Source organism: Mercenaria mercenaria, chromosome 4 (assembly GCF_021730395.1).
Source record: "Mercenaria mercenaria strain notata chromosome 4, MADL_Memer_1, whole genome shotgun sequence".
Taxonomy (NCBI): Eukaryota; Metazoa; Mollusca; class Bivalvia; order Venerida; family Veneridae; genus Mercenaria; species Mercenaria mercenaria.
This window is the reverse complement of record NC_069364.1, coordinates 41,885,492-41,913,194: the sequence shown is the minus strand read 5'-3', so window position 1 is coordinate 41,913,194 and position 27,703 is coordinate 41,885,492. Positions and strand designations below refer to the sequence as shown.

Genomic DNA, 27,703 nt, shown 5'->3' with positions numbered 1-27,703 from the left:
AATTTCCCTTACACTCTGCACACTATGAAAATTTGTGTTTTCAAAATTAATCTAGCAAACAAATTAGCATATAACCATGTCTTTTTTAGTAGCTGAATTTTCTTAGTACATTCTGATGATTTGAAAAATCAAGGTTTAATAAGTATTTTAAATTCTACATTGTAGAAAAAATTGATCAAAACGTGCAGAACTACTTTAAAATGATGTAAGACATTGGTAGGGAGTCGTCTTCTGAATAGGTTATCTAAAAAAGGCTCATTAAGATTTCAATAATTCCCTCCCTTTCAGAAATCTTCAGGAAAGAAGTTACATATGTCCCACAAAAGAAATCTCTCGCTCCAAAAAAAGTGAAAGGTAATGAAATTTCAGTTTAACCCAATAATCGCCAGTTATCGTTATATTTATTTCTTTCCAGATAATTAAGTAAATGTATGTAAAATAGATATCAATATCCGTACATCGGTATACTGTTTGTTCAGCAGTGTTCAGTTGACTGGCCAAGCAATTTGCCATGAAAATGATCATGATGAACGTGATTTTCACAGGATCGAGAGATAATAGGTGTGCTCACTACATACAACACCGGGCTATGCTGATCAAGCAACTTAAAATGCCAAGTGATGTTCGATGGGATATTCACCATGTCCGATCTAGTTTTAAATTATTCTTTCGCAAGACACCTTGGTTATGCCCTTTTCTCGTTATTCCGAGCCCCTTAACCGGTATTTCAGTGCTGGTCAGTAACAGTTTTAAGTTTCAAAAGTGTTTTTGCTATAGATTGATACTCCAACATCTAAACTTAAAAAATCCCCATGAAGAAAAATTCTAAGGATTGTTGTAAATGAATAATCCAGGTGTTCACATGATGACCCTAACCCTCTGAAACAGCCAGATTCTTTCTCGTTGAACCGAGACTTGCGATCATTTGTACTAGCTCTGAAAAAATAAGGCTTGTTTTGAAAAAGTTCTTTTTTGAAATTAAGAACAGATATATTATTGTGTTTGCGGACAAAAAAGTTTTAAAATAAGTGGTTTCTGTTTTCTGTAAGAAGGTTATATATTACCCCAGTGATTTTAGATAAGCAAATTTTGTGCCAAAATTTTCGGTTGTGTATATTTCTATTTTAATGCAAGTAATACGATTTCTTTTTCTTTTTGTTTAACTGTCATATGATTTGCCAAAACATACATAGAATTTAGAAACAGGAAATAGCTGCAAGTGCAAATTTTTCAAAGGCTCGGATCAATGAAAAGGCTCAGAATTACGAGAAAGAGGCATACTTGAAGCACAGGAGCCTGAAATTCTATCCAAAAATCACGAAAAGTCTGTATACCACTTGCTGCTATTTTCGTGTTACATCAGGTCTCGCGGTATTTGATTTTTGCAAGAACAACCATGTGCAGCGCTCTCTACAGTAAACAAATTTGACCTACTTTGAAAGCTGATTACGTTTCAAACCCTATTTTTGTAAACGTAGGTCAATTATTTTTAAATGCCCTCGTCGATCATTTGACTAAGTAAAATCGGTAATGAATTGTGTGTTGTCCATATATTTGATGGAATTACCTTTCCACTGTGTTAATTTTACATTGCAATAATTTTTAATGTGTTACTCACGAAATTTATTTTGAAAATTTAGGGGTCCTATACATTTTACACTTTTACAAGAAGCGCTTTATCAAGTCGGATGCCATACTGCGAAATTAGAATTAACTCCCCTGGCGAAAGTGAAAGTCACATGCACCGGAAACATGATGGGTTTAAAAGTAAACAAGGACTAGAAAATCATTTTCTACTTGAAATAATAGTGGAAAAGAAAAGGTTTACGAAGTTAATAGGAAATAATAGCAACATAATACTGTTTTTCTTTCCTTTATTCATTTATTCACTAAGTACCGCGGAAATAGCTGCAAACAGGGTATATGAAAAAAGACCCCACTTCTTTATGATAAAAAACTACAGGAATGAAACACATTCACTCCACACCCACCATGAGAAAACAAGAAAATTTCAAGGTAAGCAGTGCGAGTGTTCTCGGGTGGCGTAATTATCTAAAGGCAACTGAAATATATGCGCGACTGTGCTTACTGGTCGCTTCACCGTATTAACTGACACGAAATCAACGATTTCAACAACATTTCGTTAAAAATATTTACCTGTACACAAATACTAGGCTTAATTCAGACCAAAAATTCAATATATTTTTAATTTCTGTTTCTCAATAACAAAGAGATACAAAAATAAATAGATCTGCAATTTGAATAGCTTTAGAGCAAATTTCGCCAACATCACTTGGCAGCTGTATGAGATTTCGTTTTACTGGTGTCTGAAACAGACAGCAGAAGAAAAACTTCCTATCAGATCATTTGTTTACAATGATAATGGTGTTTTTTTAATGTTATTAATTAGTATTTTCTACACCAGGAAGGAAGGAATTTTTTATCGAAAGTCTGATAAAACGACAGTTGTCGTTTGAAAATTGGATCCGGTTCGGTTTATTACGTGCCAGCCGTATCGCCAGTGTGATACTTTAATAAGCGTCTGTTGAATTTTTTACAATTTTCTGTCATTTTCACATCCCTCTGGGTCAGTATTGGCAACCATTTTTGATTAGTCAAAGATTCTTACCAGAATAGAGTTTTTTCATTTGCAAATTCAAAATTTGATTCAAGGAGAAAATTGAGAGATGAACTTTGTTTTAGATGTCCACAATTTTTCAACTGAAGTGTTTTCTACATTCAGTGTTTCTATTTTCAGTCTTTTTATGTAAGATAAGATGAGCACACCATCATCAAAATTAAGCTCCCTACTGCAGTACAGATTTGTGAAGAAGTCGCCTGGAAGTCAGAATGGGTCTCAGTCATCCGGCAGTGCCACCCAGTCACCCTCCCAGACAAGCACAGTGCCGCCTAGCACCCCAGACAAGAGGCCAGCAAATCTGCAAGTTACACCAGGTATTGATGAAAACCCTTTGCAAGACTGGGGAAACAAGACGCTTGTTTCCATCCAAATTTCTTGAGATTTTAACCAAAGATATAAACCAAATATCTAAGTTATGAAAGCCAGCTCATTTATTTTTTTTCGGCTTATTGAAATTGTCAATTTCATAATTAATTCCGGTGCTCGGTATTTTAGCTGTCGCACATTTGCATGGCAAAAGTTGGAGCAAAGGGAGTCTTATTGTTGCATTTTGCTAGTCACGTAGATCTTGGTAGTGAAATGCAAAACAATATGCATTTTTTAGGAGCTACACTTGCCAGAAAATGAAGGCAAAAGTAATTTCAATGTAGAAAAATTTATCAAGATAATTCACACTGATTTGAAATTTATTTTTTTCAGGGTTTTATTACCTGGTGAATATCACTATCAGTGATGTTCATTTTAACCAGAAACTTTTAAGTAAAAAGAATTTCAGACTACTTGCTATATGTTCGATTCTGTTATTTCAGATAGTAAAAGTTCTACTGTACCAGAGACTTCTTCCATGTCCAGTCCAGACTCACCAATCTTCAATACAAGGCCAAAACTGATTGACAGAAACTGGAATGCCACACCAGAAAAACCTTCTTCAAGCAGCGTTACGGAGCCATGGTTGTCAAAACAGAATGGACAGGTTGTTAATGGAACGAATGGCAGACAGAAAGGGTAACATTGTTAAACTGGCAGGGGGGGAAGATTTGTCGAATTTGTTTAATTACATTAGCTGTTTTGAAATCAGGCTAGCACATTTTAGATCAAAAAACAACTTTCCAGCTTTTAATGTTTTGAGGGAGGTCCTACATGCATTATTTCAGCACAATTCAAGTTGTTGGATGTTGGGAGGGGACGCATGGGTAGAACCACCATTATTCCAGAAGCTTCTTCACATGTAGACCTGGCTCAAATCCACTAGTAAGGCGCAAGTGATTTGAAGTCAGTGACTGTATACACTGTGCCATCAATGCCTTTCAAGTCTGTTTAAGATATACCGGTAGTTAGATTAAATCTTCAGTAAGCATAGTTAAAATAGCAAAAGAAAATTAAATTTTTTTATGTTCCGGCATTGGGAAAAAAATGATGTTGTCGGGAGTGATTTAAACAGAATTATGGGGTAACATATACTGTAAAATCATTAACTTGTGTTGTTGCCTTAATTCATGAATTTTAATTCGGCGGAAGCAAGTGATCCTACTTATTTCAACATATAAGTTTCAGTTATCTGTAAGAGAGAAAAAGCTGCTTTTATCCAAACCACAACATTTTTTTTGTTACCAAATTTTCATTGTTTTCACAATGCATAATTTTCCTCACCCACAGAGAAAACATGCTTCCTCTAGTCTACAATCCTGCTCTTTTGGTCTTGGAGCTTGTGCTAGTTTAATTAAAAGTGTATTTTGAAGTCCCACAAGGCTTTTAGTTTTATGTTAAAGACGGATACAGCAGTTGTCCAAATAGATAGTAAGAATAATGACATGGTAAGAAAAGCATTACTTTCAATATTGCTCATGATCTTATACAATAAGTGCCATAAAGGGAGGTAATAGAAATAGTAGATTCAATAATACTTTTTACTGATTTGACCATATATTCAAACTTTTGACTAGTATTGAGAAAACAGTTATCAAAAGTAAGATTTTACAAGAAATGGATGTTCTTTAATCATTAACTTACAGTGGTAGAACATATCCAACATTTCCTGATGACAGTGATGATGATGATGTGGCAATTATTGATGATTTTGATGGAAAGATGGAAAGTCTGCGACAGATGTTCTCCATCAAAACAGATGAGGAGATAAAATCAGCTCTCCTAGATGCCACTGGAGATGTGGAAAAGGCCATAGATATACTTGTTGCCCCACCAGGTACTCTCAAAGCATAACATCTTGATTTTATTGATTTACAACTTACTTGCTATTTCCAAGTGCACAAGAAAGGGATTGACCAATGGCAGGACTGCTTACAAAGACTGAAAACTGAATTTCCAACATTTGATTGACTATTTCCAAGTGCACACGAAAGGGATTGACCAATGGCAGGGCTGCATACAAAGACTGGTCTAAAAGCTCTTAATCTGAGAACTGGTTATAGAAATCTTGCCAATAGGTTGAACAGTTGTAATGAAGTAAAATTTTCATACTTAACAGTAAATTTACAGGGTAAAAAAATTTGTTTAAATGATGTCTTCACAATTTAATGACCTTTTTAATATATTATAGGTAAAAAGTTCAAAAGAATAAGACAGGAGAGTCAGGAGAGTACAGCTGAGTCCGACTCGCCGGTACAGCCTCGGAAGAGAATTCGGATGATATCTAGCGACAGTGGTGAGGATAGTAATTCTCAGTCAACTATTGAACCTGACTCCCAGGGAACTGTGGGATACAGCCTAGATACTCAGCGGTCAGATGCTACAGTTTTATACGATGTAGATGAGGAAGACAACTCTCCATTGACGGATGATCAGAAGAAAAAGATTAACTTCCTTAAAGACTGTTTTAGCGATAAAACTGAAAAGGTACGTTATTCCTCCGTACGGTGGGGGTGATAAGTGAAAAAAGAAAACAACAACACGAAAGCAATTCTAAGAACCTCTGCTGGTGACTGTAACAAGCCAGGTCTTCAAATCTTTGGGGTCTCTGGGGATTCATTAAAGTATACAGTCTATTTCTTGAATAAGTCAGATGTATGAATTTGTACTTTTTATTTCTTATACTGACCATGACTTGTGAAAAATCAAACATTTCGATCATGTAGATAGGAAAAAAGCTTGATGCGTTCCTTTGTTTTCTCTTACTATAATTCAGTATTTTGTTAAATTGTATACTATTAAATTATTAAAATATTGTTTGGGACACATTTTCAAGATTTGGTGGTCAGGTGAAATCTGTGAAATAAAATCCGAAGGAACAAGCAAAATTTCTAAATATATGAGCCGTGCCATGAGAAAATCAACATAGTGGCTGTGCGACCAGCATGGATCCAGACCAGCCTGCGTATCCGCGCAGTCTGGTCGGGATCCATGCTGTTTGTAACAGTTTCTCCATTCCAATAGGCTTTGAAAGCGAACAGCATGGATCCTGACCAGACTGCGCGGATGCGCAGGCTGGTCTGGATCCATGCTGGTTGCAAAGCCACTATGTTGGTTTTCTCATGGCGCGGCTCAATTATGATCTTCATAAGTTAAAATTCAACAATTCATATCCTGGCAAAATACCAATTCTGACCAATTATACAATATTAAATGATTATACAGTATGGCTGAAAACTTCAATTTTTTAAAGCCAGTTATTTCAGTGGTATTATGGAGTTGTTTATCTGTACATAGTCGGAGACAGCTCATATTCTTGTTATAGGAGCTGCGTCATGCACTGTCATCTAATGACTGGAATATAGCTGATGCTACTGTGACGATGAGTGCATCAACCACATTGAAGGCTGTTTCATCAGTAAATAAAGTACGGGCGAAAGCTGCTGCTGGGATGAAAAAACAAAATGGTATACCATACTGTTTTAGAAAGATGAACTATATTAAAGAGAATGTATTGTAAACAATAATGCAATTGAGCATGATTAATAATTTAGTTGATATAAAAAAAGAGCTTTGTTTTTCATTTTTGCTGAGTTTGATGTCACACCTCTTATGGTGAAGGAAGACTCCATGAGCCCAGCGCACTTATCCACTCCGTCAATGAGGCGTTATTTCTCTGTTTTTTTAGTTGAGAGTTTCTCAAGTGGATGTCGGTCCCCCAATGCTGTTTGGTTACAGGTGTGAATCTGGTAAGGGACATGTTCTTTATAATGGAACAAATACTGGTTTATGTTGGAAATTGGTTCTGGAAAGGTTCATGGATCTTACAAGCTTCTTCATAATAATTATTTGGTTAACGTAAATAATTATTAACTAAGATTCTTATATAACTTGGACAGATATCCAGTTGGAGGACGATGATGAGGATGAAGATTTCAGTGGGGCTGAGTCCGACAGCGATGATAGCATTGAGGTACAGTGGATTTCAGATATTTGAATAATCTATTTGTCAGGACAAAATATTCAAATAACTGGGGTATTCAAATATCAGAATGTAAAGTTTCAGTGGTAGTATTAAAGCGTTGTGATGCCATTGTCAAAAATATGTTACAGAGACTACTATAAGAATCTCAAGTTATTTTGCTTCAGTTCTGTAGAATTTTGTTCATAAATTTGAATATTTTTCTGACAGTGTGGACATTTTTACTGTGAAGTCATTTATGTTGGTGGGAAACTCAGTTTCATGGATTTTCATTTGAGTCATTCCCCAAAATTTAGTCCCAGAAAATGACTAAAATTTCCATTCATTGTATGTTCAAAAGTAAAAATCCACAAGAAAAATCATATCCCTGAGAAATAGCTGTTTTCTTGCCTTCGAAATAAATGATTACACAGTATTATTATGCTACATTAGGTGTATTGTTTATAATTCCCAGTTAAATAGGCATAAATATTTTGTCATTCACAGCTTTTCAAGAAAAGTTCTGGTTGATATTTAAGAAAAAATGTTCTTTTGAATGATATCCTTATTAGCTCATCTGATTTTTTGAAAAAAAATGATGAGTTATTGTCATCACTTGAGCGGTTGTCGGCGTCGGCGTCGGCGTCGGCGTTGCCTGGTTAAGTTTTATGTTTAGGTCAGCTTTTCTCCTAAACTATCAAAGCTATTGCTTTGAAACTTGGAATACTTGTTCACCATCATAAGCTGACCCTGTATAGCAAGAAACATAACTCCATCTTGCTTTTTGCAAGATTTATGGCCCCTTTTGTACTTAGAAAATATCAGATTTCTTGGTTAAGTTTTATGTTTAGGTCAACTTTTCTCCTAAACTATCAAAGCTATTGCTTTGAAACTTGGAATACTTGTTCACCATCATAAGCAGACCCTGTACGTCAAGAATCATAACTCCATCTTGCTTTTTGCAAGATTTATTGCCCCTTTTGGACTTAGAAAATCAGTTTTCTTGGTTAAGTTTTATGTTTAGGTCAGCTTTTATCCTAAACTATCAAAGCTATTGCTTTAAAACTTGCAACACTTGTTTACCATCATAAGTTGACCCTGTATAGCAAGAAACATAACTCCGTCCTGCTTTTTGCAAGATTTATGGCCCCTTTTTGACTTAGAAAATATCAGATTTCTTGGTTAAGTTTTATGTTTAGGTCAACTTTTTCTCTTAAACTATCAAAGCTATTGCTTTGAAACTTGCAACACTTGTTCACCATCATAAGCTGACCCTGTACAGCAAGCAACATAACTCCATCCTGCTTTTTGCAATAATTATTGCCCCTTTTGGACTTAGAAAATCATTTTCTTGGTTGAGTATTATGTTTAAGTCAACTTTTCTCATAAACTATTAAAGCTATTGCTTTAAAACTTGCAACAGTTTTTCACCATCATAAGTGGACACTGTACATCAAGAAACATAACTCTATCCTGCTTTTTGCAAGAATGATGGCCCTTTTTAGACTTAGAAAATCATGGGTAGGACAATATTTCTATTACACAAAAAAAATCAGATGAGCGTCAGCACCCGCAAGGCGGTGCTCTTGTCATTTAAGCATTATAATATGTGTCCAGGATATTTTTACAGTGTTGACAGTTTAAACGTCAGTGTCTTGTATGTAATCACTTTTGGCAGGAAGATTTTCTGTTTTGCCACTTGGGGTTCCTTATAGAGTTTTAATATTAGAAACTAGAAAATTTGAGAAAATTATGACATTTATAAATTAGGTCTTTAAGTAAGATATGTTGCTAGCCCATTGTTACTGCTGTGTGACCAGTTGACACATTCTTGCTATGCTAAAGGCAAAAGTTGAAAAAAAAGGTTGAAATTTATTTTTAATGTCATGCACTTTTGATCACTGGACAACAGTTTTGATTTTGGCTGTCTAGCCATTCAGTAAATGTATACTATTTATTATCACACAGATATTTAATCTTTGAAGCATTTAATATTTTTACAGGAAGAAGGCGATTCAGGCAAGAAGGTGATCCTGAGTTTCTTTGAAGATGCTACACTGGAAGAATTAATGGCCACACCAGGCTGCTCTAAAAAGAAATCAGAGCTGATTGTCAGTCATAGACCATTTGGTACTTGGGAAAACATGGTAGGTTCATGAGAACAGTACTGTAAACTTGGGAAAATATGGTAGGTTTATGAGAACAGTACTGTAAACTTTGGAAAACATGGTAGGTTCATGAGATCAGTTCTTTAAACTTGAAAAACATTGTAGGTTCATGTAATGGGTATTGTAAGCTTGAGAAAACATGGTAAGTTTATATGATAGTTCTGTAAACTTGGGAAAACATGGTACGTTTATGTGATCATTACCATAAACTTGGGAAAACATTGTACCTTTATGTGATCAGTACCACAAAAATGGGTAAACACAGTACCTTTATGTGGTAATTACCACAAACTTGGGAAAACGGCACCTTTATGTGATAATTACCGTAAAATTGGGGAAAAAATGGTACCTTTATGTGATCAGTATCACAAACTTGGGAAAATATGGTATGCTCATATGATCTGTAACATAAATGTTGTTGAACTTCTGAGGTCACACTGACACAGATGGATCAGAGTTGTTTGATTGACATAAGTCATGAAAGTATCTTTTGTGGTAGGAGAATGTAATAATTTTGAGACAAATGGAGTGTTCAACTATTTCAAAGTATTTTAGTAAATGACTAATTGTTACATTGCAATGTTATTTGCTAATCCAGTTTCATTCAGACTAGAAATTTTGATTGTTTGATGTATTTTAAGTATGTCTTTTAAAGAGGTATAAAGATGTAGATTGTTTAATGACATGTATATTAGCAAGGCATTCTAGACTTGCAAAACTTTAAAAATCAATTCAAGATAGTAATCCTTAATATGATGGCACACATTTTCTCTCTTTCCTCAGGTAGAGAAGTTTGTGACAGTAAAGGGTTTGACCTATGACCTGATCAGTGGTTGCCAAGAAGTGATCAGGATTCGGGAGGTAGTTGTGCGACTGATGAAGCGTTGCGAGGGTATATCAAAGACGATGGAGAAAGTAGTGCATGATCTCATACATTCTAACACACAGCTTGATAACAGTGAGCAGATCACTAAACAGCCAAAACTTCTCAATCCAGAGTATGTGTTTACATTTCTACAGTGAGATTGACAGCATTTGTCAAGTTGAATTACTGAGCATCCATGGCTGGGTGGTTAAGGGTGCTGACTTCGAATCACTTGCCCCTCACTGATGTGGGTTCATGCCTCACTTCCGGCACTGAATTCTTCATGTGTGGAAACCATCCAGCTGACTTAGTGAAGGTTGGTGGTTCTACCCAGGTGCCCGCTTGCGATGAAATAATTCTCGGAGAGACACATGGGGTCTTCCTCCACCATCAGGGCTAGAAAGTCGTGATATGACCTGTAATTGTGCCAGTGTGGTGTTATACCCAACAAAACAAACAAACTAAATACTTTCAGTACATTGTGTTTTAGTTTTGGTTTATTTCGAAGCTTTATATAGAGATAGATAGAGAAGAAATCTTTGAAGTACTCACTGTTGAGTTTGTTTAATGGGGAAAAGGGGACAAGTGTCATATTAGCAGGCAAGTTCTACTCCAGTACAGTTCGTTCTCATAACCTTAGTGTAAAGTGACTGTCACTTTAATTGCTAGACAGCCTCTGCCTTGCCATTATGTATAGTATTAGTGGTATGAATTTAGGATTAAATAATGAAAAAAAGAGGTTCAATTGAACTTTACTTTGGTAGCATTAGCACTTCCTGGAAGGGCACCAAACCAGGAAGCAAGCTTGAGAGTGGTTCTAATAATCTCATAAGTTTCTTCACAGTTGAGGTAAGGTCAATTGAAATTAATGAACTCTGAGAATTGAGTGATCAGGGATAATTTATCAAGGAAATTTAAGATGCAGAAAAAAATATTCAGCTTTAAGGAGGCCTCTTATCAAGATGTTCGTCTCTATTCACTACCTGCCTGTTTCAACATTAAGAGAAAGTTGTAAAGTACAATGAATACACTTAATTTTTGTGGTTGTGAAATCTCATGGTTTTGTCAGGATATGAATTTCATGGATTTCCACTTATCAGGACAATGAAATGAGGACATTGTTGGGTTTTAATGTCATGGATTGATATAACAGTCAGTTTTAAATGACTATATATTGATTCCACAGTAAGTAAGAGCAGATAAACATTTTTATTCTGTAGTAATTTAACCCATGATTCAGTGCTGTAGATGCTTTATGTGTTACTTCTGTTTCATGTGGGGAAGTTGTCATTTCCTTCATATGAAATTTGCAACAGATTTTTTAATCCTTGCCTGTTGACTTTTATTGATCACTCAAACATAACAACAAGCGATTACAGCTTCTAACTTAACTGTTCTACTTTCAGTTTGCAGCTGAAACCATTTCAGATGATTGGTCTGAACTGGCTAAGGATTATGCATACCCAGGAAATAAATGGCATTCTAGCTGATGAAATGGTGAGCCTTTCTGTTGCTTTTTGTTTTCCTTTTGTTGTGGATCAAACATCATGCACAATTTACCCTAAATTAAAAGTTGTAATGCTGTTTTGTATTTGGTGTATAAATCATATAAAATTTCTTTATTAAAAAGTTATTAAAAGTATTTGATTTAAAGGAATTCTTTATCTTAAACTGTGATTTATTGCATATTTTACAATGGAGGGTCTATGCAGCCAAGTAGTTTTAAGGTTGCTGAATTCAGATCACATCCCCCTTACTGCTGTGGATTCAGATCTCACTTTGGGTGTAGAATTATGTGATAAAGACATCACGCCTGCTTACAGCAGGATTGTGGTTCTACCCAGGTGCATTCTGCACACCAGAAATAATGACAGGAAGTATGTCAATAGCATCACCTTATTTGAAAACTCTAGCATTCTGATAAGCATTGATTTATTGCATATATTTTACAACTTTTGTACCATGACAGAACAGTATCATATTACATATATGTGCTTACAGGGCTTGGGAAAAACAATACAGACAATATCATTTTTAGCTCACTTACTGGAAGAGGGAGAAACGGGGCCACATGTTATCATCGTACCATCATCTACTATAGGTAAGAAGTAATGATTGATAACCTTGTTTGTCTATCAACTTTCTTTCTTTTTTTTCTAATATCATGTACATAATTGTGTTTGAATGAATTTTTAGTCAAAATTGATAGTTTATAACTCGTATATGAAGAAAACTGACTGTTTAACCATATAGTAGACTTAGAGTTATATGTGCGTAAAGTGATTATCAACTTTACTGAAAGACATACAAGTGCAAAAAGAGATCTTTGTTTTAAGTTAGACTGTTTATTGGATGTGTGGACATTTTTACCTCAGAAAATTGAATACCTGAATGTAAACTTTGAATGTCTTACTTCCAGAAAATTGGTTATGTGAAAGTAAACTTCAAGTGTCATATTCCCAGAATATTGGAAAGTGAATGTAAACTTTGAATGTCTTACATTTGTATATTCAGAAAATTGGATATATATGATGGTAACTTTAAATGTCTTGTGTCCAGAATATTGGATGGTTGAATCTAAACTTTGAATATGTTATTTCCAGAAAATTGGATACGGGAATGTAAAGTATGGTGCCCCTCGATGAAAACTCTGGTATATTATGGATCTCAGGAAGAAAGACGGGCAACAAGGCAATATATCATGTATGCGAAAGAGGATGAATATAATGTTATTATCACAACGTAAGTGAATACATTTGACATGAATTGTCGTTAATAATTGAAAGGAAAGATAGAAGAGAAGTATGGCCTGACTTCTATAAAAGTTTTCAGAACTAGAAAACTTGAAATCATATGGACCATTTCAACACTTTGAGATAAAATTAAGTTGAAACTTACTTTACTGAGTCAGTAAAAGTGATAAATTTTTTTATAGCACATTAACAGAAAACTCAAAAGTTCTTCATTGCTTCAGGCAGAAGTTTAGGTTATGTTGAATGGATATTTTTAATTAGCCGTTCTGCAGTTTTTGCATATGAATTAAGTTCAGTGTTTTTCAAGACAAGAAGCCAATCACTTAGTATGCTTTTAACACTCGTTATTTACATTTTCTGTCATTTAATGAAATGTCAGCCAATACAATACGATTTAAGTGGTCATAAATTTCTTAAAATGCCATCCAGTTAGCACCACATTTCAAGTGTTCTGCATGTAAAATCAATCATAATGCTTGTTTATGATACATACTTATTTTGGTATCAAAAAATACATTTCTAGATATTATTTTTCAGATATAACATGGCTACTGGGAGTGTTGAAGACAGAGCATTATTCAAGAAATTCTTTTTCCACGTTGCTGTATTTGACGAGGGTCATCTACTGAAAAATATGTCGTCTCTACGATACCAGAATCTCATGAGAATTCAGGTACTTTAGATTTGATTATACTTGGGATGGTTTTATTGTAGTTGATATTGAAGAAGATGCAGACTAGTGGATTTAACCCTTACCCTGCTAAATTTCTATAATGAACTTGTCTGTCTTTCAATTTGGACAGTACCATTAACTGTTAAAAGGGGTGCATACCAAAACGTTACTGACTGAATGGCAAACAGTGCAGATCTTGATCAGACTGCAAGGATGTGCAGTGAGTGAGTTGGGTTTTACAGCTAATTGACACAAAATGGTCATGTATCGCTGATCATGATCTACACTGGTTGCAAAGGCAAAATCTATCCTGTCCAGCATGATGAGGGTTAAAGCTTGGGTTAATATTAAGTTATAGTACATTAAGTTCAAAGTCATTAAGAGTTACAAGCTGCCCATTTGTGCATACAAGACTGCTGATTTTGTCAGTAACAAAATGTTGTTTTTTTTTGGTTACCATTGCACCAACCAATCCAAGTCATAGTGGTAACTTTCCAGCTTTGGTGATGGAGAAAGACCCCAGGTGCCTTTCGGTGCATTATTTCATCACGGGCGGGCACCTAGGTAGAACCAACAACCTTGCATAAGCCAGCTGGATGGCCTCCTCACATGAAGAATTCAACACCCAGAATGAGGCTCGAACCCACATCAGTGAGGGGCAAGTGATTTGTGGTCAACAACCGTAACCACTCGGCCACAGGGGCCCTTGATTGATAAAATAAAACACATCAGAAAAATACGCTTTTTGAAGTAAAATAATGTGAAATCATTCAGCTTTGTGATTTGGTTGAAACCTTGCTGTGTTAGTTTATTTTCCGATTTTGGATGTAGAAAGAAAAGGAAATAACTTAAGACCTTTGAAAATATTAACCATTATTAACCCCATAACATAACTAGCTACTTGTAAGATGTGCTAGTTCTTAAGAATATGAAGAAGGCAGTTATGTATGAAATTGTAAAATAAAAGTGAGGCAGAAAGTATGCAAGCTACAGTATTACATAGGGAGATGGTGGGTTCGCTCTCTGGCAATGTCGTACAAAAGACATGAAAAATAGTACTATTAGCTTCCTCAATTGGTGCTCAGCATTAAGAGGATAGTTCTAGGACTGATACGCCTGGTAGTATCATATGACTGGATGGTGTATCATGTCATGTGTCCATGGTGTGATATTCCAATGAAACGGCACTATATACATGTAGTTGGGCATTGTGCTCCATGTTACAAGTAAACATCATCATTTGTATAACTGAAAAATTGTTGTAAAGATGCTTAACCCGAACACACAGACGCACACAGCATTTACATTTCATCACGAAACTTTGCTGATGAACAATTATTATACACCCGAAGGGACATATTATGTTATACCCCCAGTGTCCATCTGTCTGTACATCTGTTAGCAATTTCATGTCTGCTCTGTAACTCTTGAACCCCCTGAAAGATTTCAGAGAAACTTGACACAATGTTCACCAGTCCAAGACGACGTGCAGAGCGCATGTTTTGGATGTCTCACTTCAAGGTCAAGTTCACACTTGGGTGTCAAAGGTCATATCAGTTTGTTCCATGTTCGCTCTGTAACTCTTGAACTGCTTGAAGGATTTCAAAGAAACTTGGCACAAATGTTCACCACACCTAGACGACATGCAGAGCGCATATATCGGATGACTCACATCAAGGTCACACTTAGGGGTCAAAGGTCATATATGACTGCTTTGTGTATATTGCTCTGCATTGCAGTGCTCTTGTTTTTATTTGGCAGATCCTTTTTTTGTTCACTTACAAAAAAAAAAAAAATTGAATTACTTCCCCTTTATGTTACTATAAATAGCTTATTTTGAAACTTTTTTTATTATGGTCGTAGGGAAAAACCGAGACCACTTTCATGTGGTACAGCATGGATGGTACTTCCAATTTTTAGATGTATTTTGACATTCCTGTACCTGGTAAGGATTTTTTTTGTGGACTTAGAATTTTTATTTGAATTTGTTCCGTTTGTTATTCCGGTCCTTTAGGCTTCAACAGTCAAGTTCTTTAAATTTTGTCACTTTCGGGCATATATTGCCCCGCTTGACGGAGCTCTTGTTTGTTTTGTATACATATATATTTGCAGGCAAATAGAAGATTGCTGTTGACGGGTACCCCTTTGCAGAACAATCTACTAGAACTCATGTCTCTGCTGTGTTTTGTCATGCCAGATATGTTTATAGGGAAGACAGAACAACTAAAGCGCATGTTCACCATGATCTCAGTAAGTAGACTTTGTCATTTTCTGTACATATGAATAGATTGTTATGCCATTTTTCAACAGGATTTTGGTTTACATTATTATGATAGTCCATTGACCTAATCAGTGTTCCTTGATTCTACGTTACTTGATTCTTTATCAGTACTGACATGTTCTCCTCAACTGACCACAAGTAACTGAAAACTTCCCCCCATGAACTAGTGGTGTAGGACGAATGTTTTACCTGCTTGTCTTCTGTCATATCACCAAGGGAAATTTTGACATCATCCGTGGATCACACTTGACTGCCAGTTGGTACATAACTGAAAAATCATAATCCTGTGCTGTACTGAGGTTATTGGGTGCAAAAAGTGGTAAAGTTAATGCCGTTTTGCACAGATTATGCAAATTTAAGATAGACAGGTGCTGTTTGTTTTGTCGATTTCTCTCAAGAGAAATCATATTTATTCTTAGGAATGTTCACAATGTGCAGATTTTTCATTTGAGAAAAATGATACAGTTTTAGTCTTGTAATGCTTCCATTAGTTTTTATACGCCCGTCTCTGAAAAAGCGTATTATGTGAACACCGGTGGTGGGCGGGCGGTCAGCATCCAAAAGCATGTCTGCTTTCTAAGTCAAACAGTTTTCATCTCATTTTCACCAAACTTGCTGACAATGTTTGTGAGTATAATATCTCAGTCAAGTTAGATAATCACCCAAATCGCCCCAGGCACTCTTGGATCATGACCCTTGAATCACTCGAAAAACAGCAGATTTAGCCTTGTCTGCCCTATACGTCGAACAGTTTTCATCCGATCTTCACCAAACTTGGTGGCAATGTTTCTGGGCATAATATCTCGGCGAAGTTTGATAACCAGCCAAATCACCCCAGGCACTGTTGGACAATGGCCCTTTAATTTATGTAACTGAATATTTAGACGGGCGTATTTTGTGACAGTCTGGCACTCATGTTCAGTCATTGTTAAAATGTTAAAAAATGTCTGTGGCAAAATCAGATGAAAAGACACACCATAGCACTGAAGAAAAAAAGCTAAAACACATCATTTCCTGGAAGGGCCAGGACAAAATTTTCCTAGAAGAACAGAAAAAGGAAAGTTTTCTCTCAATGTAGGATTGTTTCAGTTTCAAGAAAGATAGATAAAATTAGGTGTACTTCTACCATAATTTATGATGTTTGGATTGAAAGGCAAAACAGATATTTATTCCTGAATATACAAGCAATTTACAGATATGATTACATATATGCATACAGACAAGGAAATGGGTCTGCCAACAGTTTCTTGCAACATTAGCAAATGCCCATCCCAGACAAAACTATAGTTCTGTGATGCATTTTTATGATGTTTCACTTTTTCCAGAGAACTAACAATGATGAGAAGAGAAGCCGTTACGAGCAGGACAGAATTGTCCAGGCGAAACAGATCATGAAACCATTTGTACTGAGAAGACTCAAGTCAGAGGTATATACAATGTCAACTTCTTAAGTTTTCTGTTTGGTGGAAATTAGTTTTTTCTTTTCTTAAGTAATGTACCAAAAATCCAGCAAAAACTTTTTGATAGCAGTTTTGTTGTTGTTTGTGTGATTACAGATTCATACTAAAGTTAAAGCGCAAGACAAAAGTACAGACGATGATGGTGACTTATCACATTGGCTCCAAATTTGCATGACAAATATACAACTAAAATTATGAAAACATTATTGCAGTTCCATTGTAATTTCAAGGGTCTTCCTAGTGGAGTGGTCAAGATGGCCGACTTCAAATTTCTTGCCCCTCACCAATGTGGGTTCAAAACCTAGAGTTATGAGGAAGTCGTACAACTGGCTAAGGGAGGGTTCTACATAAGTGCCTGCCCATGCAGGAATGCTTGGAGCAGCACCTTGTTTCTTCTTTCACTATTAAAGGCTGGAAAAGTTGCCCTATGACCTAAAGTCTGTTGGGGTGAGTCTAGACCAAACAAAAAAAAAAAAAAAAAAAAAAAAAATCATGAAACATGTTTTACGTTACAGGTTATGAGTCAACTGCCCCAAAAATTAGATGCCGTTGAATACTGTGTCATGACACCAGGCCAACAGGAGGTTTATGACCGTCTGATTAAATCATTTACAAACCAGTTATCGGACGATGATGACGCACCTGTAAATAGGTCGGCGATGTTGATGCAGCTGAGGAAAGCAGCAAATCACCCATTGTTACATAGATCTCATTACACAGATGACCTTATCAAGGAAATGGCGGAAGTTCTTTGTGAGGTAACGTTGAAAATATTTATTTTTTTTTAGTTTTTGCTCCCTTATTAAGTAACAAAAATATTACATAAAAGTCCAAAAAAGAAGACAGTGCTAGATATTTTATTTACGTGTTAAAACGTAATAAATTGAAGTTGTGTGTTAACCTAAGTTTTAGTATTACTGAATGCTTTGATTTATTTTAGGAACCAAGTCATAAAGATCGAGGGGCATTACCAAAGTTTATCATTGAAGATATGAAGCCAATGTCAGATTTTGAAATTCACAAGTGTTGTCGTTATTACAAGGTAATTTGTTATTAACATAATATTGAGACCAAGGTGCCAGCTTGTGCTTGCCTTAGAATCCATTCTGGAAATGTTCACTTTTCTTTTTCTTTCTGCAGCTGGACAGCCTGGGGAAATCTATTTTTGGGTGTATAATTCACAACTAAAGATTTAGCAATTTATAAACCATGACTGAAAAGAGGAACAGAATTCTTGTGGAAAAGACTAAGTAGTTATGATTATATACTTACGAATGTACCTAAGCATTTCTGGTCCGTACACTTAATATTCTCTGCACCCTCCCCATCCCCCAACAATCCCCTAGAATAGATGCTTTAAAAGTTTTGAATTGAGTGATTTGTACTCTTGACAGTGTGTATAAATTTATTATTTGTTCTTTATCTAATAATTTACACGTTTTCTTAGATACATGACTCGGTTGTTTTTAAAGATGTTTAAAAAGTTAAAAATCGTTTGTTTTCCAGAGATATTTGGGTGATTATATGTTAGATGAAGCATTGATTGAGGAGTCAGGAAAGTTTAACATATTAGACCACAAGCTGGACTTTTACCGTGACCAAGGAGATAGAGTGTTACTGTTTAGTCAGTTTACCACAATTTTAGACATTATGGAAATATTCATGAAACGGAAAAAAATCAGATATATACGACTGGATGGCTCAACTCCTGTACCGGAAAGGTCAGTATTAACAAAGAAATAATAAACAACAGAATTATAACTGGCTTTTTTCTCACAAAATTATATATAACTGTGATCAGTACATCAGACAGCAGCTCATAAAGTACGTGCAAAGAAGCGTCTTCACTGGAAAACAAGATCTCATTTGGTTGTCACAAGCTTTAGGGAGGTCTGGCTCTATCTTAAGAATTCCAAATCTGTTTTTTTTTTTCAGTCTAGCTGTCTCAGAGGTGCCAATTATAATTCTTTGTTTTTCAACAGTATTTCAGTTCTGTAACAATTAGCAGCCAACCTTACCAGTGTTCCTGGATTCTGTACCAGAACTAACTTGTTCTCGACAAGTAACTGTCAGCTTCTCCATGTTAATCAGGTGTTTATCAAATTGTCAGAGAACACACTCCTTTCCTGTGGGATTGAACCCATGATCCTTTGATCAGAGCTGGTGGGCAGGCTCATTGGTAATGCTATGCAGAATTTATCGAATAGTGTTTCAAGTGTTTCTTTACTTCTGATGAGTTGAACACAGTTCAGAAGTTTCCCAGACCTCTAGAGTCTGGCATGTCAGTAAAAACTTGTATAAAGTTGAACAGTTTCCTGGTGTGCAAAAGTTTTAATACTGGCTTGAAATCGTTCATATTTAACATGACAGGAAAATATGTTAGAAGACTAAACATTTTTTAAAAAGTGAATATATTGACAATATCAAGAAAAAAAAGGATTTTATACTTTTCTGAGATATATTCTGTAACTGCAACTGAGTACCAAAGCCCAATGATTACATGAGCCATGCCATGAGAAAACCAACATAGTGTATTTGCAATCAGTATGGATCCTGACCAGACTGCGCGGACCCATGCTGTTCGCTTTCAAAGCCTATTGTAATTAGAGAAACTTAGTGAACAGCATGGATCCTGACCAGACTGTGCAGATGCGCAGGCTGGTCTGGATCCATGCTGGTCGCAAATGCACTGTGTTGGTTTTCTCATGGTGCGGCTCACATAGTAAAATTCTAACACATTTTGAGGGGATTAGTTATGAATGAGAAGGTGCAAGACATTAGTTGTGTATTAGCATTTTTTCCACCACTTATATTTCAGACAGCGGTTAATAGACGAGTACAACAATGATAAGGGTATATTTGTGTTTCTCTTGTCGACCAAAGCTGGTGGTTTGGGGATCAATCTTACATCAGCTAATGTTGTGATACTTCATGATATAGACTTTAACCCATACAATGATAAACAGGCAGAGGATAGGTGTCACAGAGTTGGACAAACAAGGTTAATTTCTACATTTTGACTTTTGTATGTTTCTGTATGTATGTTTGACCTGCACAGTGAAAAGGTAAATGTCTCTGATTTGAAATAACTTGTCCGTCACTGCTGTGTGTGTTCTAACCCTGCTGTGGTGAAGAATTCTGGCATTTTGAGGAAGGCATCCAGCTGGCTTGTAAAAGGTTGGTGGCTCTGCGTGTCAGTGCTTGAATGAATGTCAGGAGGGTCACCTGAGTTTTTCCTATACTATTTACAGTTTGAAAGTCAACACCAGTAACTGGCTGTTTTATAGGTTAAGATGAAGTTTTAAATCAGTTTGCAGAGCAACTTGCAGGGAAAATTTTAGAGAAGTGACCTCCCTCCGGCTGAAATAGGGGGAAGTTTATGGAAACTCAGGGATAGACTTCTCTCTTCAACTGAAACAAGGGGAAGTTACTTTTCTCTTTAACTGAAATAGGGAGAAGGTTAAGTCCCATCGGCTGAAACAGTGAGAATTTTGTAAAGCTAGTGAGAAGTTAGGCAAGACTGTTTATTTTCATGTTAATTATACAATACATGTGTGTTTGATTAATCTACAGTTCATACTGATAAAATATTTTGTTGTTGAAACAAACTCATTGTTATTTTTTGAAGTAAAACGTATGTTAACTGTTTTCTTTCAGAGAAGTACAGATACTCCGACTGATCAGTAAAGACACCGTGGAGGAGGCCATGTTGAAATGTTCACAAGAAAAACTGAAATTAGAAAAAGATGTTATTAGTACAGACAACCAAGGTAACAAAAATAGAAAATTAGTATATAAAGTTCTCAATTTTTGCTGTGTATCATTTAAATCCATCTCGTGAATGATTTTTTTTCTGCTTTAGTTTCTTAGCATACTGTAAAAGCACATATTTTCACTGGGTCAAAATTTTCCGAATTTGAAACTGAGAATGTTCGCGATGTTTAATAATCGCGAAATTGTAAAAACAGTATCCTACATGAATTTGAATTATATTAATGGTGAATATTAACGCGAGGATTAATTTTCGCGAGATTTAGGGCCTCTCGGATATAGGGAAAATTTCTGCTTTAACAGTATCCAGTTAGCTCTGTATTTAGAGCACAAGACTTGTGAGTTTGGTAAATTTTCTCTATTTGAAGTAAATTTTCTCTGTGACAATTTGACAGAGACAGTATATCTAAGGCTCGATCCCCCATTTGAAGTAAATTTTCTCCATGATGATTTGAATGGAGGTGGAATGTCTGAAGTCACTATTGTCCTAGCTCTGGTTCATATGCTTCCTGTCAGTTCCTTGCATAGAGCAAGTCAATAGTGGCGTAGAATCTGAGAACAAAATTTAGGATTTACTGGCAGCATTGTTGAAATATGGTGTTAAAGCCAACAAAACAAACTAACCAGTCCTCTTCAATAAATTATACATGCGTGTTGACAAGTTCAGTACTCCTTATTTGATCTTTTACCTTTTAGATATGTTACCCCATTTGGCACATTATTTAGTAATCTCTGAATAATATTCAGTTTGATGATGTAATTGATGATGAAATACGGCATCATTGATATCCGAAATAATGAAAAATAGTTGTTGCAACCATGTATTCTTTTTTCACAATTTGTACCAAAATTATTTTTGTAGGTGATGAATCTGGGAACAGCAAAGATGTTGCATCCATTTTGAAACAAGCATTAAGTACCAAGATGAATAGTTGATGATTGCCTAAAGTTAGGCACATTAAAATAAGTCACTGCCTACTACAGTTAGGCAAATTAGTCTTGTAGACTACAGGGTTGCTGATGTGAATGTGATTAAACTATATGTGTGAACTTGTCAGAAAATGTGTAAACTCATACAGAAATTGTGTATTAAGCTGTGGTTAGAAATATGCGTAATGTGCAGTTTTATGAGGATCACACGACCCGCTTCACATAGAATGTTGGACATGTTCAGGAAAGGTCAGAATTGACAAGAATTTGAAACGATATCAGTAACAGGACAATCCGATAGAGAAAGAAGATTTACTTTTTGTCAGTCTTGATAAAAATAGAAGCTTAGTGCAGGTAGCTGAGTCTCATGGTCGGAAATGTCATACTCTAATTTCGTTGGAGAATAATTTCAACCATTCCATTTGATATGTGTTTGTTGAAAGGATTATGGCTTTTATGGCCTGACTGATCACTATACTGTGTTGGTTTATCATGTAAGACAGTGAGTGGGGAAATGCTGTGCAAAAGATTTGTATAGAATAAAGATATTCCATGTACAAGGCTGATGAAAGTAAAATTACATCCTGTTATAAGCAAGTTGTGCGGGAGTTAGTTGTGCCGAGTGTAAGTTGTGCTGAAATAGTGACACAGGCCAGTTTTCTTGAATCAGACATTTCTTTTTCAAAGTTCCAAGTCCAGTATGAAAAAAAGGTTACTGGATATTTCAGGTGAAATTTCTACTTGGATTTAGTCTTTCTTTGAATGTTAATTATGGTGGAAGATACACAAGTGGTCATATAGAATATGGAATTGTTAAAAAGAAAGAAGGAAAATGTCTGTGTAATCAAAATCAAGAATGTCTGTGTTGAATGTTTTATATGAACAATATGTACAAATTTATGAATTGTGTATAAAAGTGAATTGTGCAAGGAAATATGTATATTAGACTAATACCATGACATGAGATTTTGTTGTATGAACAGCCAGTTGAATAACCATGAATATAGGGTATGGGAGATCAGGGACTTGTTTTGTGGGAATAATTAGGTCATCCTTAGAAAATTGTTTGTTTGCAGTGTTTGACCAACACACCAAAATTGCCTCTCTTTGAAAAAGTGACTTGGTACAAAGGTCAAATATCTTATTCTAACTAATCAGAGGCCTCATTGCTGTAATGGTTAAACTGCTGAAATTTGTCTAACTTCATTTTTTTTGCTATCAAATGTAACTTCAGTTTGTTCAGTCAGTTATTAAAGAAAGAAAAAAAAATCACCTACCTTCTTGCCCACATGTAAAATTTGGGGCTGGAGAACAACAAATGAACAATTGTTTAAGAATGATCTTTAAGTCAAGCAAATTTAAGTTTATAGCACTGTATTTTGAATCCTGCCTTTTTTGTTTTCAAGTATTTTCTTGGGATGTTACTGATGGCATGTTGCAATGTGGTAGTAAATGTACCAGGTTACGTTCTGAAATATTTAAATAGCATTGGCTGGTTGTTCAGAATTTTTGTTGAATCGTATTTGTATTCAATGGCGATACCTTTATTGTCTGACATCTTGTTGCATGTGAGTGATGATTTATTATCAGGAACCACAATATGATAGCTTGTATAATTTGATTATTTAAAAAGAATTTTGGCATGTAATAGCTTATATAATTTGATTATTTAAAAAGAATTTTGGCATGTAATATAAGGCTGGGGAAAAACACTGCTGTAGGTACTTAATGGTTCTGGGTTATATGGCTGGTAGGCAAGTAGAAATGTCCTGAAAGCTTTATGAGAATCCCAATTACAATTGAAATCAAAATCATTATATTGTGTCCAAAATAACTGAAATTTATGATGGAAAATACCGTCATTAAAATCTGTTTTAGTTCTTAAATCCAGTAAAAATGTGTTGAACTGTTCGCATCAGTTATATTCAGTAGAAGCCTGTCTGTCTCTTAGTAACCCTACTTTGGATGCTGCGTTAATACCCAAAAAGAGTGAAGTACTTGATGTCACCATGGTATTTCTACTTGGTTTTAATCTTCAATTCACATTCCACATACAATGGACAAACATTAATTGGTGCTTTTATTTATATGAAGATTCTCTGTTTCTTTAAATAGTGCTACTGAAATTGGATGCATGTTTTATAAAGTGCTATTAAAATTGTCTTGACAAGTACTGTAAATTGGTAGAAATTTGCAAATTCTTGTAGATATAATGTCTTTCATTCATACATGATCATTTTTCATTTTTTCTGTATTATTTTTCTGTTAATAATTTGTAGATACTTGGAGATGAAAAGTGTGTTGTCCGATGTTTAGTCGACAATAAAAATTTTCAGAATAGCAGTACTCATTATTTTTCTTCATGACAGTATGGGGAATGAATGACATATCAGAAGAGCATTGCCAATTAAATTAGTTTAGGGCAAGCCAGGAATTGTTTTTGTTTGGGGGTGGGTGGGGGGTTTACATCGCACTGACACAATTATAGGTCATATGGTGACTTTCGAGTTTTGATGGTAGAAGAAGACCCTAGGTGCCCCTCTGTGCAGTATTTCATCACTGTGGGCACCTGGGTAGAACCACCTATTTCCCATAAGCCAGCTGGATGGCTTCCTCACATAAAGAATTCAATGTCAAGTGTGAGGTTCACACCCAGATTGGTGAGGGGCAAGTGCCAGGAATTGTATGTACAGCAATAACGTGTCAGTGCCTGGCAGTAACAGTTCTGACCACTCTTACACAGAACTTGTTCCCCCAAATACCTTACGATTAAAATGAACAGTAAATTTGCCATGATATTCAAACAAGAGCTCGTCAAACACGAAATGCCCCCCTTGATGCATTCTGTAATTGCACAAGGAACAGAAATTATTAGCTCACTGTAAGCAAAAGTTCTACTGTTCTGGTTCAATGTGATATGGACCTTTGACCTATTGACCTCAAAATCAACAGGGGTCATCTGCTGGTCATGATCAACCTCCCTATTAAGTTTAGTGATCCTAGGCCCAAGCGTTCTTAAGGTATCGTCCGGAAAAAGTTTAACTGTTCCTGGTCAATGTGACCTTGACCTTTAGCCTACAGACCTCAAAATCTATTGGGGTCATCTACAGGTCATGACCAACCTCCCTATCAAGTTTCATGATCCCAGGCACAAGCGTTCTCAAGTTATTGTCTGGAAACGGTTCTGAGTCACTGTAACCTTGACCTTTGACCTACTGACCTTAAAATCAATAGGGGTCATCTGCTGGTCATGATGAACCTCTTATCATCTTTCATGACCCTTGGCCCAAGCGTTCTCAAGTTATCGTCCAGAAACCGTTTAACTGTTCCTGGCCAATCTGACCTTGAACTTTGACCTCAAAATCAACAGGGTTCATCTGCTGGTCATAATCAATCTCCCTGTCAATTTTTCTGATCCTAGGCCCACGCATTCTTGAGTTATTGCCCAGAAACCGTTTTACTGTTCCTGGTCACTGTGACCTTGATCTTTGACCTACTGACCTCAAAATCAATAGGAGTCATCTGCTTGTCACGACCAACCTCCCTTTCAACTTTCATGACCCTAGGCCCAAGCATTCTTTAGTTATCATCCGGAAACCGTTCAACTGTTCAGGGTCACTGTGACCTTGAACTTTGACACACTGACCTCAAAATCATTAGGGGTCAGCTGATGGTCATGACCAACCTCCCTATCAACTTTCATGATCCTAGGCCCAAGCCTTCTCGAGTTATCCGTAAACGGATTGGTCTACATACAGACCGACTGACTGACCGACAGACAGACAGACCAACATCTGCAAAACAATATACCCCTCCTTCGAAGGGGGGCATAAATATCCATCTCCTTTAGGGCAAGATGAAATTACCTTTCACCCGAGTGAACACCAGATGCAATATTTTACACAAGTTGCATAGCAACAAGTGACATTAGATTATGATGATCACAATTGATAGATATTTTGATATCACATGTGAAACAATCAGATTTTAGTTTTCTTATTATTACTAGAAAATCTATTGAGCAAAAAAAATCTGAACTGTCACTGCCGTCTTAATGGCGAGCAAAATTTTTCACTCCAAGCTTTTTTTTTGAAGATCCAACATTCCAACACTGTACTGTCCGTAAGTATTGACCTGGCACTCATTAATCTTCGCCCATATTTTCGGGCGTTTTCGTTATTTTACGTGATATTCATGTCCTGAAAATATCTAGATTTATCAAAATAATCAATTTAGAGAACCAACGGCACAGTGGTGTAGTGGTAAGCTCTCCGACTTGGAAACACGTTACCATGGGTTCAAACTCTTTTCTAACCATTTTTTGAAATATGATTCCTTGTGTTTGTATTTGAATCTATGATTATATATTTTTTCATGAAACATTGCATTTTGTATCAATAAAAAAATACTTGAATTGTCCGTTGAATGAATGAATGAATGAATGAATGAATGAATGCTTGTCCGGTCCTGAAGATTTTAAACGACATTTTATATAACTGTTTTATGTATGTAGAAGAACGGTAATCAACAGTATCTAGAGTATTTCGTTGATAAATCATGATAAGTGTGACAAGTTTTTGTCTTTTACAGATAAAATAAGAAGAAAAAAAACAATTTGGGCAGACAGAGGGCTCGAACACTCTACCCTGAGTTTACTGGCAAATCGCTTTGTTCGCACAGCTATGTCTGCACATGATACATGACGGTATATAATTGGCTTTTCAATAGTTATATCGTTGTTTGGGTTCGGACACCGAAAAATTATTTACGGAAACATACGGAATATACATGAGTGCCAGGTCAATACTTACGGACAATACCACAAAATCATATGCCCATGAAAAACGTTCTGTAAAATGCATGTTTCTCGTATGACAAGAGATGACAGAGTGATCTTGGCGCCCACCAATGTGCCATTTTTGAGTGTTCCAAATTTCAAGACTTACTGACTAGCTCAAGGTCAAATTTCATTTCCGTACACAACACTGTGCATGCGGTCCAAATTAGAAAGCTGTAGCTTGAGAAATGTGAAAGTAGGTCACTAGATCAATTTCAAGGACAAAGTTCTTTGTACACAAAACTTAGTATATGCATGTGCATCAAGTTTGAAGGCTGTAGTCTGAGAAATTTGAAAGTAGATCACTAGGTCAATCTTAAGGTCAAAGTTTATTTCAGTACACGAAACTATGCAAGTGGTCCAAATTTGAAAGCTGTAGCTGGAGAAATGTGAAAGTAGGTCATTAGGTCAAAATCAAGGTCAAATTTCATTTCGGAACACAGAACTATGAATGTGGTCCAAATTTAAAGAGTATACCTTCAAAAATGTGGAAGTAGGTCACTAGGTCAATGTAAAGGTCAAAGTTTGTTTTGGTACACAAAACTATGCATGTGGTCTAAATTTGAAGGCTGTAGCTCGAGAAATGTGAAAGTAGGTCACTAGGTCAAAATCAAGGTCAAATTTCATTTCGGAACACAAAACTATGCATGTGGTCCAAATTTGAAGCCTGTACCTTCAAAAATGTAAAAGTAGGTCACTAGGTCAATGTCAAGGTCAAAGTTCTTTTCAGTGCACAAAACTATGCATGTGGTCCAAATTTGAAGGCTGTAGCTACAGAAATGTGAAAGTAGGTCACTAGGTCAAAATCAAGGTCAACTCGTGTCAAGGTTCATCTTGCCACTCAAAACTATACATGTGGTCCAAATTTGAATTTTGTAGGTTATTGACAAGAAGATCTTGAAAGCTTTTCCCTATATAAGTCTATATGAACCATGTGACCCCTGTGGCAGGGCCATATTTGACCCTAGGGGGATAATTTGAACAAACTTGGTAGAGA

General features: G+C 35.9%; 1 protein-coding gene across 1 annotated transcript; it reads left to right on the top strand.

Moving 5' to 3' along the window:
• Nucleotides 1–247: 247 nt before the first annotated feature.
• On the top strand, nt 248–24,209 carry LOC123551535 (SWI/SNF-related matrix-associated actin-dependent regulator of chromatin subfamily A containing DEAD/H box 1A-like). Its single transcript, XM_053541024.1, has 21 exons — nt 248–354; nt 2,759–2,955; nt 3,451–3,646; nt 4,654–4,844; nt 5,199–5,494; nt 6,333–6,474; nt 6,907–6,980; nt 8,972–9,119; nt 9,924–10,134; nt 11,408–11,498; nt 12,003–12,102; nt 12,605–12,743; nt 13,292–13,427; nt 15,540–15,677; nt 17,034–17,135; nt 17,684–17,926; nt 18,109–18,210; nt 18,675–18,889; nt 19,987–20,169; nt 20,826–20,938; nt 21,802–24,209. The coding sequence occupies exons 2-21, from the start codon at nt 2,778–2,780 to the stop codon at nt 21,873–21,875; spliced, it is 3,072 nt and encodes a 1,023-aa protein (XP_053396999.1). The 5' UTR covers nt 248–354; nt 2,759–2,777; the 3' UTR covers nt 21,876–24,209.
• Nucleotides 24,210–27,703: the final 3,494 nt, after the last annotated feature.